General features: G+C 54.6%; 9 protein-coding genes and 1 non-coding gene across 10 annotated transcripts; 5 read left to right on the top strand and 5 right to left on the bottom strand.

Annotated features, from left to right (window-relative positions):
• Nucleotides 1-405: 405 nt before the first annotated feature.
• P170DRAFT_476774 (uncharacterized protein) lies at nt 406-798 on the bottom strand (the record flags this gene model as incomplete). Its single annotated transcript, XM_024853378.1, has 3 exons — nt 406-451; nt 513-577; nt 652-798. The coding sequence occupies 3 exons, from the start codon at nt 796-798 to the stop codon at nt 406-408; spliced, it is 258 nt and encodes an 85-aa protein (XP_024703431.1).
• A 277-nt stretch (nt 799-1075) lies between these two features.
• Nucleotides 1076-3803, bottom strand: P170DRAFT_437834 (biotin--[acetyl-CoA-carboxylase] ligase BPL1). The gene is made up of 6 exons (XM_024849457.1): nt 3660-3803; nt 3509-3607; nt 2810-3446; nt 2198-2752; nt 1880-2151; nt 1076-1819 (listed from the first exon to the last, which is right to left on the bottom strand). Exons 2-6 carry the CDS (start codon nt 3576-3578, stop codon nt 1320-1322), a joined length of 2034 nt encoding a protein of 677 aa, XP_024703430.1. The 5' UTR covers nt 3579-3607; nt 3660-3803; the 3' UTR covers nt 1076-1319.
• On the top strand, nt 3636-4296 carry P170DRAFT_437833 (uncharacterized protein). The gene is made up of 4 exons (XM_024849456.1): nt 3636-3755; nt 3813-3844; nt 3915-3979; nt 4102-4296. Exons 1-4 carry the CDS (start codon nt 3688-3690, stop codon nt 4168-4170), a joined length of 234 nt encoding a protein of 77 aa, XP_024703429.1. The 5' UTR covers nt 3636-3687; the 3' UTR covers nt 4171-4296.
• A 154-nt stretch (nt 4297-4450) lies between these two features.
• Nucleotides 4451-5532, top strand: P170DRAFT_465594 (putative mitochondrial genome maintenance protein Mgm101; the record flags this gene model as incomplete). The annotated part of the gene is made up of 2 exons (XM_024852332.1): nt 4451-5028; nt 5116-5532. The coding sequence occupies 2 exons, from the start codon at nt 4451-4453 to the stop codon at nt 5387-5389; spliced, it is 852 nt and encodes a 283-aa protein (XP_024703428.1). The 3' UTR covers nt 5390-5532.
• Nucleotides 5533-5632: 100 nt separating this feature from the next.
• On the bottom strand, nt 5633-8836 carry P170DRAFT_206642 (serine/threonine protein kinase). Its single transcript, XM_024842788.1, has 2 exons — nt 7965-8836; nt 5633-7909 (listed from the first exon to the last, which is right to left on the bottom strand). Exons 1-2 carry the CDS (start codon nt 8643-8645, stop codon nt 5759-5761), a joined length of 2832 nt encoding a protein of 943 aa, XP_024703427.1. The 5' UTR covers nt 8646-8836; the 3' UTR covers nt 5633-5758.
• Nucleotides 8727-9627, top strand: P170DRAFT_206609 (uncharacterized protein). The gene has a single exon (XM_024842786.1). It carries the CDS (start codon nt 9028-9030, stop codon nt 9484-9486), a length of 459 nt encoding a protein of 152 aa, XP_024703426.1. The 5' UTR covers nt 8727-9027; the 3' UTR covers nt 9487-9627.
• Nucleotides 9628-10773: 1146 nt separating this feature from the next.
• P170DRAFT_206612 (alpha/beta fold hydrolase) lies at nt 10774-12337 on the top strand. The gene is made up of 3 exons (XM_024842787.1): nt 10774-11286; nt 11365-11718; nt 11781-12337. Exons 1-3 carry the CDS (start codon nt 10921-10923, stop codon nt 11955-11957), a joined length of 897 nt encoding a protein of 298 aa, XP_024703425.1. The 5' UTR covers nt 10774-10920; the 3' UTR covers nt 11958-12337.
• Nucleotides 12338-12716: 379 nt separating this feature from the next.
• Nucleotides 12717-14035, top strand: P170DRAFT_360728 (uncharacterized protein; the record flags this gene model as incomplete). The annotated part of the gene is made up of 3 exons (XM_024844430.1): nt 12717-12875; nt 12943-13421; nt 13480-14035. 3 exons carry the CDS (start codon nt 12717-12719, stop codon nt 14033-14035), a joined length of 1194 nt encoding a protein of 397 aa, XP_024703424.1.
• A 770-nt stretch (nt 14036-14805) lies between these two features.
• Nucleotides 14806-14876, bottom strand: P170DRAFT_t122. The gene has a single exon. It is a non-coding gene; the product is annotated as a tRNA-Gly (tRNA).
• A 690-nt stretch (nt 14877-15566) lies between these two features.
• Nucleotides 15567-16796, bottom strand: P170DRAFT_427253 (phytanoyl-CoA dioxygenase family protein; the record flags this gene model as incomplete). The annotated part of the gene is made up of 1 exon (XM_024847765.1): nt 15567-16796. The coding sequence occupies one exon, from the start codon at nt 16794-16796 to the stop codon at nt 15567-15569; it is 1230 nt and encodes a 409-aa protein (XP_024703423.1).
• Between the last annotated feature and the right edge of the window lie 487 nt (nt 16797-17283).

Genomic DNA, 17283 nt, shown 5'->3' with positions numbered 1-17283 from the left:
GTGGAGTGGAGACCCGATTTTGTTAGCATCTCGGAGAGGCCGGTGACACGGTTTAGCAAGGATGATCCTGAATGTGGAATTCGTCGATTTGGATTCGCCGGTCCACGCCCCCATCCATCGCGCCGCACCAACTCGACAGGTTTTTGCATCGTCGCATCGAGTGTCGATCGCTGCTAGCGGTGGAACAGACGGCGGGACAGAGCGCCGAACTTATGCGAGCCATGACGGGATAACAGATCAGCTCCTATTCAGTCGAAGAGATGACATAAATGGCTGCCACCTTGCAGCAGATCAACTAATATTATGAATAGCCTGACATGACCAGAAAAAAAATTGAAATGAAGAAAAAAAGAAATCGCAACACGAATATTTCGGGTATCATAACCATCGTCAAATCCAAACATCTTAACAGCAAATCTCACAGCATTCGAAGCAGGCGAGACCGGCACAGCTAATTTCGAGAAACCATTAGGATCGGAAGGAGAAGAAGATCAATCAGGAGAGCCACTCACATTCCGCAGCAGACGCCGCCCGAACCACCGCCTCGGAGGGTCATTTGCATGGGTTCCTGGGAGGACTGAGAATAGCCAAGTCCTGGTTAGCGACACATCCAATTTCCCACGGGGAAACAAAGAAGCGAGTGCGACGTACGGGTTGGTCGGTCACCACCTGCTGTTGCTGCTGCTGCTGCTGGGGAGCCGCCGGGCTGGAAGGCTGCTCCATGGTCAACGTGTTGGCGTTCCAGGTGGCCGCAGGAGCCTCTTCCTTGGACGACTTGAACCAGGCGAAGTTGAACATGATGAAAGAACGAAGTGGTACAGAATGCGGGATGAGTTGGGGTGCAGGCACAAAGACTGAGAGGATCTGGGGATGACAAGACGGAGAAGAAGAAAAAGCTGAAACGGCGAAGGACGAAAGGCTTTAAAGGAAGACGCGGCACATGACCGCTAATCCTTTTTGTCTGAATGATGACCACCTACGCGGTAGTAATATTCTTACTATAAAAGGAACTAATATTTTTCTAGGTTTACGGTTCTTCTAGGCTGCAAAGTGTAGATTAATTCTGGAATTCTTCTGTGGCCGGTCCATGGATCATCGTGTCGGCCACCCGCGGTGCCGACCGTCTATTCTATAATTAACTCTCTCTCTCTGTCTCTTGCAGCAACACTCACGGATACGAGGAAATTAAACGACTGTACGGCGTAGGCCGCAACATTAATTCTGCTCAGCCCTGCCGTTAGTTCCGAACTAAGCCTCCTTGGCGCTCGTCGAAGCCTTCGCCCAGCCTTCACCACTTCACCATTTCACAATTTTATCGCCTACACCTTGCGCTTGACGAGTCCTCGGAAAAAGTCGAAACTGTTGCTGTCGCTCTGCAGCTGCCAAACGCGCCCCGTCGGCCGGTCGTCCCATCCCAATTCCTCGGCCAGCAGCAATCCGTAGTCGCGCGTAATGCCCTTAATGCGAGCGCGCGCGCCGCCCTCCTCCTCCAGCGTCACTACCTGGTGCATGTGCAGCCAGTCGTTGTAGTACATCTCCTCGAACCCTCGGTCAAATCCGCTGCGGAGGAACCGGGCGTAGAGGTCCTCTAGCGTCGTGAGGATGCGCGCTAGTAGCTTCTCTAGGCTGATGGGGGCCGCCCGAGGACCCACGAAGCGCGCGGCGAGAGCGTTCAGCGACGTCGTCGGCGAGGCGTTGGTGGCGTTCACACCGACTCCCACGACGGCGATGTATTCGCTGCCGGAGAAGTGCGAGTTGATCAGATTCCCGGAGATTTTCGTGTAGCGTTTCTTATCCGGCTCCTCGGGATCCAATGCATCTGGCGGCGCCTCGTTAGCCATCCCTGTCATACCGCATACAACCACCCGGGCTTACTCACAGACGTCGTTGGGCCATTTCACTTTGACCGGCATGGCTTCGTACCCCTCGTCGTAGCTCTTGATCCCCTGTACCACCGCCATGGCTGCCAGGTACTGGATGAACACCACGGGCGACGATTGCATCTTCTCGATCGGGTGTCGCAGCACTGTCGAAAAGATGAGGGCTCCGGCCGGTGACACCCAGACGTTGGATCCACGCCCTCGACCGGCCACCTGGGTCGTGGCGCTGGCCGTGAACCCCTGGGGGAGTTTGCGCAACAGCTTAGGGTTCCTACTGCGGTCAGAGCAGCCCATCAACGTGATCGCAGGGGACTCACTTTTCCAAGATCGTGTTGGTGCTGGTCACGACCTCTCCGTACATCAGATTCGACCCGAATTCAGACGCCCCTTCCTTCGAGAGGGACTGGTATCGGCGGAGATTCGAGTAGAAGGCATGGTGGTTGAAATAGGGCGTGGTTTTCGACGACGGTACCTCGTCATGCACCACGATCCGCTTCGTAATGGCATTGTAGTCGACGATCCCCTCCGAGCTGTCCGGCAGGGCTTCGTTCAGGGTACCCATGCTCCATGTGCCGGCCTTCTCGAGGCGGAACGTGTCATTCTCGTCCTTGACATACTCCTCCTGTCCTTCCGTCGTGATGACGTCTCGCAGCGACGACACGATCTGCTCCGTGTCCGCCGGGTCCAGCCCGGACAGATGCAACGACGACAGCGACGGCACGGTTGTAGTATTCTGCGCCACCTGCAGCCCCAATTTCCCTAGACACGCCTTCAAGAAGTCCGTTCGCGCCCGGTCATCCTCCGCCAATGCATCCACGATCTGCGCGTACTCCGGACCCCCGGCGCTCTTGTCAAGATTGGCCGCGGCAAACCTACACCCCGGGTCTTGTTAGCATCCTCACACATACAGATTCCAGGGGATCGCCAACTCTGGATGGGGGCCCGTCAGGATAGCTGCACCCTCGCCCACCTTGCAGTAGACAACGGCCGCAGCGCCCGACCCGCCATCGACGTTCAATTCCTCCGCGTAGTCCGCCAGCACCTCGACGCCCTTGTCCGCATACGAGGCCGCATCCACAAACACTCCTCCGCCATTATAATACGATCGGAACTCTGTCGGCACGATCCCCGCTGCCAATGCCTCCTTGGAGACCGTCAAGGCGGCCGCGCGTGCCCCGCTCTCGCTGTGGTAGACGAACCCCCCAAATGCGCCGCCGCGACAAGTGCCGGGAAAGAAGGCCAACTCGCGCTCTCCGATCACCTGCAAAGTCTTGTCGCCCACCTCAAACTCGCAGCGCTTGCAGCCGTAGTATCCGCCCGCGCAGAAGCCCAGGAATGCACCCCCGCGGCGCACAAACTGCTCGATGCGGCGGTTGCCCGCACCGTTGAGAGCCCGGCAGTATCCCAGATCGGCGCCTCCGGGGATCACCAGTAAGGCGCAGGTGAGGGTCCAAGGCTCCTTAATGAGCATATCGGCCGTCACGGGGATCACGGCATAATGAGGGGCCAGAAGGCGGCGCAGGGTATAGAGGCAGTGGCGGACGGATTCGACGGTGGTTCCATTTCCTGGTCGGAAAAACACAATTAGCAAGTAATTCTCGTAGATGAAAGGATGGGAGATGACACACCGGAATACACCAGGACGTTGACCTTTTTGCCGTTCAAGTTGGCGTTGGCGTTGGCAGTGGAAGTGGCCATGGCGGGGAATTCGATGGGAGACGAGAGATCTGATAATCAATCAGCAATTCCGAGCAACGCAACTCGATCCTCCAGACACACCCCCGATCCTGAGTGCAATTCCAGTACAATGTCGCAGAAAGAACAAGTCCAAAACCCGCCCGTGGAAGTGGACGACGACGACGAACCTGACGACTGGTGAGTAGCTGTTCCGACGGAGAGCGACGAGAGCGAGCGGAGCTGATCGGAGGTCAGGGACAAGCGGATCTTCAGTACGGGCTGCGCAGGTAGGCGACGCTACCCTCCCCCATGGTTCGGTTTGCTTTGGAAGGCTCAGTGTCCATTGACAACGTGCAGTGGAGCAGGACAAGATGAATGACTGCTATTTTGCCAAAAAGGATTGGCGCAGTTGCAAGGACGAGGTGAGTCGGTCGGCGATAGAGGCAGGGGCTCCAGCATCTCCCATTGCAGCCATACAACCTCCTAGAGTGGTCCTCTCTTGATGGAAATACACTGACTGTCTCTCACTCTGTGCGATCCATAGATGGAGGCTTTTCGCGAATGCTGGAAGCGCCAGGGCAACGACCAGCGCACTCAGACCCAGGATGCGTGACGGCCTGCGAATACCCCGGAGCAGGACAATACTCTAGTTCATGCATCTGGCCCCGGGCTGTATACTATTCATTCTGCTGCACCTGTACCATAGATTCTGACTCAATCCATCTACTCTACTCCGTCCACTGGATCTCCTGGGTCTATTCCATCTACTGGAGGCCCATTCACATCACGTGACGTGCAGCTGACTTCCCTTTGCGGCATCCCGATTTGCTCGTATCTCTCGTTCTCTGTTTCTGTCTCTCCATCTCTTGCAATCCCCTCAATCCCCCCCAACCATGTCCCTCCCTCGTCTCTCTCACTCGCTCCGGACGGCAGAGTCCCTGCTCACTCGAGCACCGCCCGCTCGTTTCCTCCCCCGACGAACCTTCACGCAGTCCGCCGTATCCAGACAGCAACAACCACCCCGACCAGCAGCTCCCAACGGCAGCTCCAGCACGCCCACCACCCCCAAACCCACCTCCCCGGCACCCTCCCCCGCCGAAGAGCGCGCCGCACGCATCGTCGCCCAGACGCCGTCGCACCAGACGACGGCCAACATCTCCAAGACCGGCCTCTCCGACAAGCCGCTGGAGCTGGACGTCTCCGCGGAGGAGAAGATCGACTGGACGCGGTCCTTCCACGGGCTCAGCGCCGCCCCCTTCCCCAAGGAAGCCGCCGACATCCTCCTGGCCCCGTGCGACCCCGCCGAGGTCGAGATCAAGCCCGACGGCATCCTCTACCTGCCTGAGATCAAGTACCGGCGCATCCTGAACCGCGCGTTCGGGCCCGGCGGGTGGGGGCTCGTGCCGCGCAGCGAGAGCATCGTGACGCCGAAGACCGTGACGAGGGAGTATGCGTTGGTGTGTAATGGACGGTAGGTTTCTCTTTTCTTTTATATCCTGGGTTTATATTGTTACGAGGAATGTGGATGAATGCTGATCGTGATGCGATGGGGATGTAGACTCGTGTCGGTCGCTCGTGGCGAGCAGGATTATTTCTCGCCCGATGGCATTCCCACCGCCACCGAGGGGTGTCGGTCCAATGCGCTCGTCCGCTGCTGCAAGGACCTGGGCATTGCCAGCGAGCTGTGGGATCCGAGATACATTCGCAAGTTCAAGGCTGAGCATACCCGCGAGGTGTTTGTGGAGCACGTCCTGAACAAGAGGAAGTCCAAGATCTGGGTGCGCAAGGATGACCCCGTGTCGTATCCCTGGAAGGAGTCGAATTCGCGGTAATTGGCGGGTTGTTTTTGTCGATATGCCATTCTGTATCTCACTTTTACGGGAGGTTTTTTTCCTTCCTCGGAAGTAAACAGCGTCGGGATGGACGCTTGTATGTACTATAGCCATCATCTCATACAATATCTCATTGTCAATGCGAAAGCATCATTGTCCAGTAACCAAAATGATACGAGAACTAATTATATTCCCGATTGCTAAAATATTCCAGACAAATTCGCCCCGCTCGTACGCTGGTATTAACCAAAAGAATACAAACATCATTCACACATTGCGCTGATCTTTCTTTCCCTTCTTACTTCCGAAATATTGTATTGATATCAAAGCGGTAGATTCTTTTTTATTTCTTTTATTTCTTTTTCAGGATCACTGTCCTGCATGTGGTGGCCGTCGGGACACGAACGAGCCCGGCATCTGTTCATGCTCGGCTTCGTACCGGCCCTGGCTGGGAGAGGCAGGCCCGCGCTGATAAGGCGAGGGTTCTTCCTGACCTTGGTTGGGACCCGCAGGCGAGGCATCCCGCGCCGAAGGCAGCTCGAAGGGCTGGTTGGGATCGTAAGGCCCGTCCTGCGGGTCGTAATAGTTGCCGGCATAGTTGTAGTATTCCGGCGCGACGGTCTGCGACGGACGCTGCGGCACCGGTGCGGCCAGAATGGGAACACCCCCCGTGGCCATTGGAACGGACGACCGGGTTCCTGCCTTCCGATGGCCTGTCGATGCGGTTCGCTCGAGACTACCGTATTGGTTCACATTGAGGTGCGTCGCTTGGCCCTGTTCCGGCGAGGCGGCAGGGGTTTGGTAGTTGTCACCGTCCGGACCATCACGAATCTCCTCCTGCGCGGGGGACCGCATGCGTGCGTGCTCAGGGGAGAGACCCTCGCTGAAGATGCTGCTGGAAGCTTCGCCGCCCCGGTTACGGTGCTGCAGCGATCCGGATGACCGACCGAGATCGAATCCGGTGGATTTGGAGTCGGCACCGGTCAGACCAAGCCCTTGAGGGGCGTTGGCGGTGCTCGCACGGCTCATTGCCCCGTCGGTGCTCTTGTCGGTCGTGTCATTCTTGGCCGCACCGTCTCCGTCTGGCTTCCCCTCGTCATCGTTCGCGTCCTCCGTCGGCTCTTCGGCACCAGGCGCGCGGATCGGGATCTTGCGCACTGCGGAGACGAGGGCACACATGAACTTCGAGCGGCGTGCGGCCCGAACGCTTTCGTTCGACCAGTTGGACTTGTGGAGGATGCTGACGCTCAGCTCCAGTTTATCCATATCTCCAACACCCACGACATCGACATCAAGGTCGGGCTGGAAGTCACGGCAGTTGTCTTTGTCGCGCACAAAATGCTCCATCTCCTCCTTAAGGTTCTGGATATCAGTGAACGTCGTTTCGAACTTGACAGGGATGGTCAGCGTCTCATGCATCGCGTTGGAGCGAGTGAAGTTGTCGATCCACAAAGTGTTGAGAATAACATTGGGAACTTGTGTGATGCGGTGATCGGTGACGTTGCGAAACACGGTGAAGAGGAGAGAAATACGCTCGACGTAGTAGGGTTTGGTTTCAATATCCACCCGATCTCCAACGTCGAATGGGTGCTTCACGAACAGGAAGATACAAGAGCCCAGGACTTCTTGGGCAGTGGTGGCAAAGACGAAACTCAGGGACAAGAGGGAGGTAGCCCCGGCAGCAATGACAGTACCGAACCCACTCGTCACGAAGGAGACGAAAACCAGCAGACTGACGACGAACGCGACTGTGAGCAGGAGATTGTCGAGAACATGAATCGCCTGGTCCACATCATGCAAACTGTGGGTCAATGATTTGCGCATCCGCCCGATCTCTGCAACGGCCAAGATCATCTCTTCCAGGCTAATGTCGCCGTTTCCATCCCGGTCGAGGATCTGGAAACACTCATCCGCCTCGGTTTCCTTTCCTGCGCCCAGCACTTCCACAATATCGTCGTGATACAGAGCCTCGCGGCCCTCGATGACAAACGACATCCAGATCCGACGGGCCAGCGCCTCCGACGACCTCTTCCTCTCCAGCGCCAAGGTAACGACGGACCGGGCCGAATTGGGGTTGAAGACTTCTTTGCCGGTAAGTTCGTGGGCTACATCACCCACGGCAGCTGTCACCTTTTCACCGATACGGCCAAACCCGTGTCCGACTTCTCGGATCATGCGAAAGGGGGCCGAGCCCGAACGAGGCAGGCGACTGGCTTTGCTGGTGATCAAGTCGGAAACGGCGGCATCTTCATCACAGAACTCTTTGCAATACATCGGGAACATGCTTCGCGAAGCCTCGTACAACTGTCCAATAAGATGAACGTTCCGCTTGGACTCTTTGATCTTGGCATCAAACTGCTTCCGATGATAGCTGATCGAGATGAGCTGGACAAGCGCTTTCTCTCCAAGGAAGATCAGACTGCAGACAAACAGGGCAAACAGGATATTTTTCATGCTTTTCTCCCAAGACTTGGCTCCTGTATCATTCTGCTTCTGCTTCACTGGATTCAAAGTCATAATCTGGGAATGCATGTCAGCGATAATGTCCTTCGAGCATACAGGACGATACACCTACGGGCAAGAACGTCACGAGGGAGATCACAGTCCAGATCACGGTTGCGATGGGGATCTGCAGCCGATGTAGAATCAAGGCATACTTGCGCGTCCCCGAGCTGACGAAACCGCACAGGACTTGGAAAACATAAGGCAAAACACGGGCGGCCAATTTGGCCACCCATAAACTCAACCAGATCACTTCGATCCAGGTGAAAAACCAGTGTACAGGCACGCCGCCGATAGTCGCGTCCTGCGCGACCGTCGCACCCACGATGATCGGGATGGCAATCAATATGGCAAGCGGCGTAACGTAGAGCATATATCGAGTGACAATGGAGAAGTTGAGGATCTTCTGGTAGATGCGACCCATGCTAGTGATCGTCCCGTCCTCATTCTCCTCCACCGAAGCCCCCATAGTATCGACCCTCCTACGACGGCCCGGGCCCGTGCCTGGCACCAACTCCGTCTTTTCACTCGCATTGGGATTCGGGCTCCCACCGGGCGGTTGATATGGATTGGGCGACACGGGAGTATTGACACTGGGGTTCCGGACACCACCCCGGCTGGGAACGGTGCTCAACGGAATTTCGATGGTCACATCGTTCGGATTGGCCATGCCTTCTTCCTGCGGATTGTCGGAGATCTGTTGAAAACGATGGACGGAGAGTCGCTTTTCGGCGAAGCCAGGACGGCCAGACATTTATTCGAGGAAACGATCGGTGGGCGACGCTGGCCTGGAAATATAAGGCTAGGGTTGGAATTGGAAGGACTAGAACAGCAGAGGCTGTCCTGCAGCCCCACGAGGACTAAGTTTGACCGAACAAAAATTGGTAGCCAGTGAGCGAATCAGCGACACGAGACCGTCAAATGAGAGACATGAATTTTGCCAAACGATTGAGAGATCGTGAGGGGATTCAATCGCAGATCTCGTTCTGGACAGGTTGTTGTGGGGGGTGGTGGGTCGAACCGAGGAAAACGCGTGGGAACTGGGAGAAAACCAAAGGAGCGTGGTCAATTGGAACGACAGGAAGGGTGGCAGAAGGAAGTCGACGAGAGAGGAGAAATGGCCGACCGCGAGAGGAATGGAAAGGACCGGACGAAGACGCGAGGAAAAGAAAGACGAAGCACCAGAGAGCAGATCCAAAAAAAGAAAAGACGGGACCAGCCTGAGGGCGCAGGCACCAACACGGGGGCGATGTTTCACCCTACGCCTCTTGCCTCTCGTCTCATTCTTTCACCCATTCTTTCGGTTCCTGGGAGACCGCAATTCGTCGATCCGTTCCTGCAGGCATTCCTTCCAAAGGCCGGTGGAAATTGATTCATTGCCCAGCTCCTTATTACCCGGCCCTATGACCAGTCTCCGGAGGGCATCTATCACATCCTCTGTGACCGACCAAGACAGCCTTACGGCTCCGACGTGTGTGCGCGGATCGATCTCGATCCATTTCGCCCTGCAAGTCGCCTATTCGCCAAGCGCAAACGGTCTAGCCCCCACTTATTCAGGCGGAAGTCAAGTCTTGTCTGTCTTTGGTTCGGTCTGAGAGCCAGTAGTAGTGGAAATTGAGAGAGACCCGGTCTGGCTCTGGTTCAGGGGGTCGTTCGTGGCGAACACTGTCAGCGCGTTTGACGGATTTGAGTGGTTCTCGATTCCGCCGGTCCTGCGTCGTGGATGGTGATTGGAAGGATAGCATGCGACCTGATTTTCGAGCCCTGACGTTAGTCTGACATGTCGACATCGAGGTGACACCGGAGCTGCTTGCAAGGGGGTCAAACCATGACCATCACTCGAAGGCAACACCGCAAGGGCTGAAGTCTTTGTCTGATGTGTGCTCCATCCGGAGAATTCTCTATACCGAGAATAATACCGCGATTGCCGACTAAAATGTCTGCACCATGGCATATAGTCGATGTAATAGTACTGTACCTTGCATCATCCATTATTGAGAGGTCCGATCTGGATCTGTCGGTCGGCGAATTAATTGACGGCGTTAATACTGGGCCACGGCAGCTGCCAGTTGGCCTGGACCGTACCGTATGGGTCGGTATGAACTATTCCCAACTGGGGCTAGTTCTATTCTGTCATGCGCTCCAGTCCGATAGTCTAGTCCCAGTAGGGCAAGCGTCTGTATAGATTACCGGGTACTGTCAGGCACAGGTGATCTCAGTCTCTCTGCCTCGTCTTCTGTCTCTCTCTCTCTCTCTTTCTCTTTCTCTTCCATTCTCTTCCTTCGCTCTACAGTACGGAGAGTACAGACTCCCTACCTACACGGTAGCCTTAAACCATCGAGTTGGACGTTGACACGGCCCGTCAACAATCAATCAGCTTCATAAAGAGATGTGATGCACGTCGGGGCATCCTTTTAGCTCCGGAAGTGTCATTGCCGCAGCTGCACTGCTGCTGCATTGCTGCAGGATTATGCATGCATCGATCGAGAATGAAATCCATGAACAATGCGCTCATGAGGTGCGGCTTATTGCCTTCAATGCCTGATTTCCATGCCACCGGATCGTGGGCCATGGCTCGGTGGATTTAATAACCATAATTGTGTTCGTGCAGCAAGCTAGAGCGTTCATTTCCGTCCTATTTATATTTTCGACACTTGCGCCGGCAATAACTCGGCGACTCCAACTTCTGACGGCGGGACGACTCCATCTTCTGGCGGAACCCGTCCGTCGCTGATCGCTCCCAATTCGGTGCCTCGCCCGAACCTTCCACGTCTTCAAAATCCTGTCATGGGTGAAGATCAATTGGAGTTAGCCCATGTCTCACAAGTCGGTGAGCTACGTCTGCCGCGTGTGGACTCCGTAGTCCTCGAGTCCTACTCCATCCGGTAATAGAGTTGGTCATGGCTGTACTCGACCACCTGGAGGGGTCGCCCATGATATGTATGAGCAATTCGGCGCTTCGTTCTGCTCAACGCTGCAAATAGGAACCTTTCCCTCTCAACTACGCAATCACTACATCCTCTCTCAAGATGGCCGCTACCAAAACCGTTCAGGTCCCCCATCTCGGCGGTATCAAGGCCGGTTACGCCTTCTCCAACGACCGCTACGACCCCGCCAAACCGACATGCGTTCTCATCAACTCGATGTGTATGACTGTCTCGCTCTACCGGGATCAGTTCAACAGCAGTCGCCTGACGGATGCGATGAACTTGCTGGCCATTGAGCCTCTCGGTCATGGCGCAACCAGCTCTCCCTCCGACCATTTTACCTACTGGGATACAGCCGTTATGGCATTGCAGGTGATGGATCATTTCGGCATTCAGAAGGCGTTTGCTTTGGGAACGAGTCAGGGTGGTTGGATGGTGACCCGCATGGCGTTGTTGGCGCCGGAGAGAGTATGTTGCCGTCATGGTTATTTCCGACGGAGTAGACAGGACGTCACATGCTAATCACTTCCCTTATTCTGCCGGTAGATTCTCGGTCTCATGCCCCTTGGTACCTCGATGGACTCTGAGTCGGAAGACTCGCGATCCAAGGGGTGTTGGGATCCCACGCCCATTCTCAAGCCCTTCTTCGAGAAATGGACGAGTGCCTCGGCTACCCCGGATTTTGTCATCGATGATGCGTGGTGTGGCATGGTGGGCGGCTTCGGTTTCGGAGCAGCGGCGACGACCGAATCCAGCGAGTTCTGGACCAAGACCTTGAAGGAAGTTTACCAAGGTGACGAGGGCCGAAGAAAGGCGCGGATGGCGGTGCTTTGTCTGTTGGAGAGAGACGGACTGCTACTGCGACTAAGAGACATTAAATGTCCAGTCTACTGGTTACAGGTGAGTGATTATGGCTCCTTCGGATCTCTGCAAAGCGGTGCTGATGTTCCGACGCCTCAAAGGGAACGGAAGACACGCCATTCGGAAAGACCGTTCCAGGCGAACAAATTCAACTTTTCACCTCGTCCATGGAGGCCAAACTCGTAATGATCGAAGGGGGTGCCCATTATCTCAACGCTACCCACCCCGACCAAATCAACGAGGCCCTATTGGATCTCGTCACCAAATATACCCCGTAAGGCACCAGGCCTGACAGGCCTGTCAGAGACAACTTCCGTCGAGCGGCGGCCCAACGGTCTGAACAATAGCCTTTGTCTTAGTGGGGATGGCTCAGCCGCGGATTTCATCGCGGCCAACCATCCAAGCGCTACGGGCCAAAAGTGGCTCCGGCTATCGTCTGGCTGTCCTGGCTCAGAACATGATTATGAACGATAGCCAGCACGTGTCGCACCAAATGAAATGAATACGAGTAGATTTTCCTCCGCGCCACTTGGCCAGCCCTTGGCCCACGGACTAGCCGTGCTAGACTATCACTAAACAGGGCATTGAGCCACGCTTCTTTTTTGGGGAGAAAGAAAAAACTTCACACCAAGGCAATAGGCGGATCCTGCAGATCGTTCGGCAGAGACGGAGCGTGGAGCCACACGCCAGGGCAACCCACCCCCGAGCAATCAGATGCCAGCAACAGAGCTTAATGGACGGGCTGTCAAAAAAGCAAATTACGTATCTGACTTTCTGGAAGTCCGACTTGCAGGTTCATGGAGTAAGGGGCCTGCGAGGCTAAGACCATGGCGTCGAAACAAGGAGTTCAGGAACTCCCGGAAAAGGGCAGAAGAAAGAAATGATCAACTACGACTAAGAGCCTGGGACTGGACTCTTCCAAATCGGAGGGGAAATCTTTCGCCCATCTACCCTATTTTTTTCTCCTTCTTTTCTCCGGTCCCATCCATGGCTTTCTCTCCTTCATCTCGTTCTTCTCGGGCCACCACTCATTACCAATGGACGACGATGACTCGCACAATCTTCAGCCATGGGTGACGGCTACGACAATTTCCGTCACGGTGCTGGCATTCGTGGCTGTTTGTCTTCGCATTCTGGCACGCTTAGAACGCAAACAGAAATTATGGTGGGACGATTGGATGATTCTGTGGTCGATGGTGAGTGTAGCCGCTGTGGATTTTTTTTGCTTGTATACCAGGATCGAGAATTGAGACCAAAAACTAGGCCTGGAATCTCGTGGTCGTCGGCTTCATATTTACAATGGTCCATGAGGGCATGGGTCTTCATGCCAATACGCTACCCCCGAACAACGTTGTCATGATCGCGAAATATCTCGTAGTTGCCGAGATCTTGTATGTGTTCAACCTGGTGTGGACCAAGCTCAGCATTCTCTTGATGTACTATCGGATCTTTCACTTTCCTTACTTCAAACTCTGGGCGTACATCATCGGCACGTTCGTCATCTGCTGGGTCATCTGCATCACGTTCCTGTTCGTCTTTATCTGTGTGCCCGTTGAGAAGCTCTGGTACCCGTATCTCGAGGGCCGATGCATCAGTCAGGTCGGCACCTGGATCGCCAACGCAGTGTCGACCATTGTCACGGATCTGATCATCCTGTTTCTGCCGCTCCCCCAAGTATGGAGCCTACAGCTGCGACGGTCAGAGAAATTGGCCGTCACGCTTGCCTTCGGGCTGGGATTCTTGTATGTGTCTTCGCCTGTTTGCGAGTCTGTCCTGTTTGTTCTAACAAATTCCTTTCAGCGTCGTCTTCGCCTCGGCCTACCGGTTCTCGGTCCTCTTCTCCTATACCATGGCGGATTCGTCATACACCCTCGCCCCAACCGTCGCCTGGACCGCCATCGAAATGTCGGCCGGCATCATTTCTGCGTGTCTCCCGACGCTAAGACCGGCGCTCCAGGCGGCTGCTCGTCTCCTCCATATCCAAGGCACCATGCCAGCTCTTCTCCGCAGTCGCTCCGTGCCATTCTCCAAGGGCAGTCAGTCCGATCCCATCAACGTGCCCCCATCCATGGACAAAAATCCTCCGGGCAGTGCAGCGGACCATCACGGCACACGTGCAAACCGACATTCTTTCTATCATCTCCCGGATGACTCGGACTCGGGACAAGAGGCGTGCCCGCAGAGACAGCTAGACGCAGCACTACGACCGGACTATGACCATGTGCATATGGTAACGAACGTGTTGAGCCCCAGCACCAAGGTAGTCCGGAGGGGAGACACGGACAGTCTGAGTGGCGATGAGATTCCATTGCATGGGATCCGTGTCCAAAAGGATTTCACACAGTCGAACAATTGACAGGGGAGGTTATGTATATATGTATAATATTTCATTTGTTTTTTTTGTATAGCGAAAAAAATAAAAAAAAATAAAAATAAAAATAAAATAAAAAGAAAGAAAAGAAAGGAAATAAATTCACCCAAATTTGCCCATGCTAATTCTACCCAGTACAGAATAACTACACGCCCCTGGGTATATAAAAATCCCCATCAAATCACCCGAATTCCACAGAATGCCACCAAGAAAGGGGACGAACCCAAAAAAAAAAAAAAAAAAAAAAAAAGGAAGGGGAATAAAAACTGAAACTAAACACCAAAGCCCAGACCTCCTGATCAACTCCCCGTCCGGAACTGACCGGCTATTATTTCCCACTTTCCAATCCTCAAATGTCGAATCGGACGCTGTATCCACAAATCATCAAACCAGACTAGCCCAATTATCAATAGCCATGGGCACTGCGCTGCGCACAGGTCATTGCAGATCGGAAGGATCAAGGTACGAGGAAGGTGAAACACGAGAGCCATGGATGTGTGTGCGAGCACTTCGTCGTGGAAGGAGTAGACGAATTGATTCCTATACGGAGTAAACTTGCTTATCGAGTATATGAGGATCTCTGGGGCAAGAGAAAAAAGCACAGGTAAGAAAAAATATATGCCGACGATATCCAAAGTACCGGGACCGATCCGATTCGATCGAGGAACCTCTGGTCTGTGTCTATATTAAACAAAATATATGTTAAGTCCCAGCACAGACGGAGCATTCCCACAGCGGAAAAACAAAAAAAGAAATGCATCATCCGTGAATCGAACACGGGCCTCGTCGATGGCAACGACGAATTCTACCACTAGACCAATGATGCTAGTTGATATATTGGCTCTCAATGTTTTAACATTATAATCCAGAACAAAGAATCTTCTGGTCACAGCTCCATCAACACATCCTGGATCCATGCGCTTTAGGGCTTATACCAAGCCATCCAGTATATTGAGGGACCTCTGTATCAATTTCCCCGACAAGTCTAGATCCAGCTGCAGGGTCACCCGTGCACTAGGTTAATAAGTAAAGACCTAAACAGGAATGCTGTGTCCGGAGTCAGTCAGGGTTCTACCCGGGGAAAGGGTTGAAGAGATATAACAGACCCCCGTTATTGCCTCGTATTGCATGGGATGTTAGCCCCGGTTGGATCGTCTTGACCGGGCTGTATCTGCCAATCCAGTCTCGCCATCGGACGGGAAGATGCTGGACTTTGTGCCCGGTCTGGCCTGGTCTAGTCGGGCTTGTCCGAGGCCCTAACAACGGCCAGGGACGGGACTCACAAAGGTACTGTACAGGTAGATTCTTCCCATTGATGGGTCTGAGTTGGGGAAGCAAACAAATTTAGATGATGGGGACAAGGGTGAGTATGGTACCGGGGAAAAATCTGAAAAGAAAAAAAAAAAATAAATAAAAAATAAAAAATGGAAAGCCTCATTATGTGAGTCGGTACATATGTACTCCGTACATTGGCAAACTTCGACGTGTCATGTCCAGATCACTCACGACAAGCAAATCAAGCGCAGGAATCCGACTGCATTCGCTTCAGTTCCTCCACCACTCGCTCTCGTCCCCATCCTTCCCTCAATCCCCGGCGCACGATCTCCTGCTCACTCTCGGGTGCCATCCCACTGGGCGCTGGCGGCCGCCGGTCCAGATTCGTCGGGAAGGGATACCCATCCGCTATGGCTAGGACAAACGCCTCCAGTGGAGCATCCAGCGTGTTCCCCGCTGCTCGATACCGCTCGACCAGGCCGTCCCAGCACCGATCCACGATCGGGACCGTGTCGATGCTCTCCATCGTCTTGCCCAGCCCGCTGCTAATCTGCAGCAGGTTTGCCTTGCGATGGAACCCGCCGCCAGGACTGTCGGGCTGGGCCTCCATCTCATTCGCCCCCGCGGCGTGGAACACCGCCGGGTTAAAAAACAGGCCATCGCCCAGCGCCAGTGGTAACGCCGTATAGTTCTCTTTGAAATACGCCCGGAACTCGTCCCGTCGCCAGGCCAGATACCCCACCTCGTAGGTCTGGCTGAAGGGGAGGAATCGCGTTGGCCCGCTCTGCGGGGGCATGTCGCTGTGCGCCACCGCGCCCTGGAGCGTGAGGTACTGACTCGTGAGCTGGATGCTGCCGGGGAAGGCGGCGCAGCGGTCCAGCTCTTGGAATCCCAGGTGGTAGTCTCGGTGGCTTTCCTGGGCGGCGCCCCCGGGCTTGACGACGTTGACTTGTGCGGTTACCCGGTACGCGGGACCCAGCCAGCTCTCGCTGACGAGACGGAGCCAGGGGTTGGAGTAGTAGTCGATGAAAGAGGCGGGATCCTCGGTGGCGTGCTTGCTAAAGGAATTCCAGATGCGGTCGTTTTTGCCGCTGGCGGCGAAATGGTCCCCTTTGACGGTGGTGGAGGACTGGCGTTCTTGGTCGACGATGCGCTGGAAGGCAGCGCTAGTAGATGAGAGCGTGGACTCATATCGGCTGGGATGGTACATGCCCTGGAGTACAAAGATCCCCGGTCCCGCATTGAGAATGTGGTGCCATTCATCCTGAAGATCGTCGGCAATGCTGGGAAGAAGCGGATTTAATGCAGCGGCATCGTAGATGGGAATGTTCTTCTCCACGGACGCTGCTAGCGGATATGTGGCCTTGTCTGTTTGCTGAGAACAGATCTTTTTGAAGTCCTCTAGCCGAGGAGACTCGGAAGAAAACAGCCGTTTTGGAACGACTTTTGGAGGGGCGTTGGGCACTGTCATAATGTCGGATGTGATGAAAAGCTCAAATGATTGGTTTGCAGGCAATCCAAGCGGAAGGTGAGATTGAGGTCTCTTATATCCTCGAAAGACGGACAAGAATCCCGAAGGACCCCAAAAATGAATCCCGGGAGCAAGAGAGGATAAACCAGGAATGAAGCACGAATCGTAACCAGAAGAGATCGGATGCTGAAGAGTCTGGAGTGGAAATGGGGTGCGCCACGTGCAGACGGAAACCGAAATCCGGGGTTGCCAAGAACCAGGCAGAATGATATATTTTGTACCTCGTCATAATCGCAGACCATGGATATTAATACACATATACAGGCAACATGGTCAAAGGACTCGGGAGCTGGGACAGTCCCGGCAAAAGTGCGATCCAAATCGATACATTCAAGAAATGCCGCCGGGTATGCCTAATCCTCGGTATACAAAGATTGATTGGAGAATGCCCCCCCCACAGAACAGATGAAAGGCAGAGCCTAAAAGA

The sequence above is a fragment of the Aspergillus steynii genome, assembly GCF_002849105.1.
Source record: "Aspergillus steynii IBT 23096 chromosome Unknown P170scaffold_5, whole genome shotgun sequence".
Lineage (NCBI taxonomy): Eukaryota > Fungi > Ascomycota > Eurotiomycetes > Eurotiales > Aspergillaceae > Aspergillus > Aspergillus steynii.
Note: the sequence above shows the minus strand (reverse complement) of the source record. Positions and strands in the feature narration are given on the sequence as shown.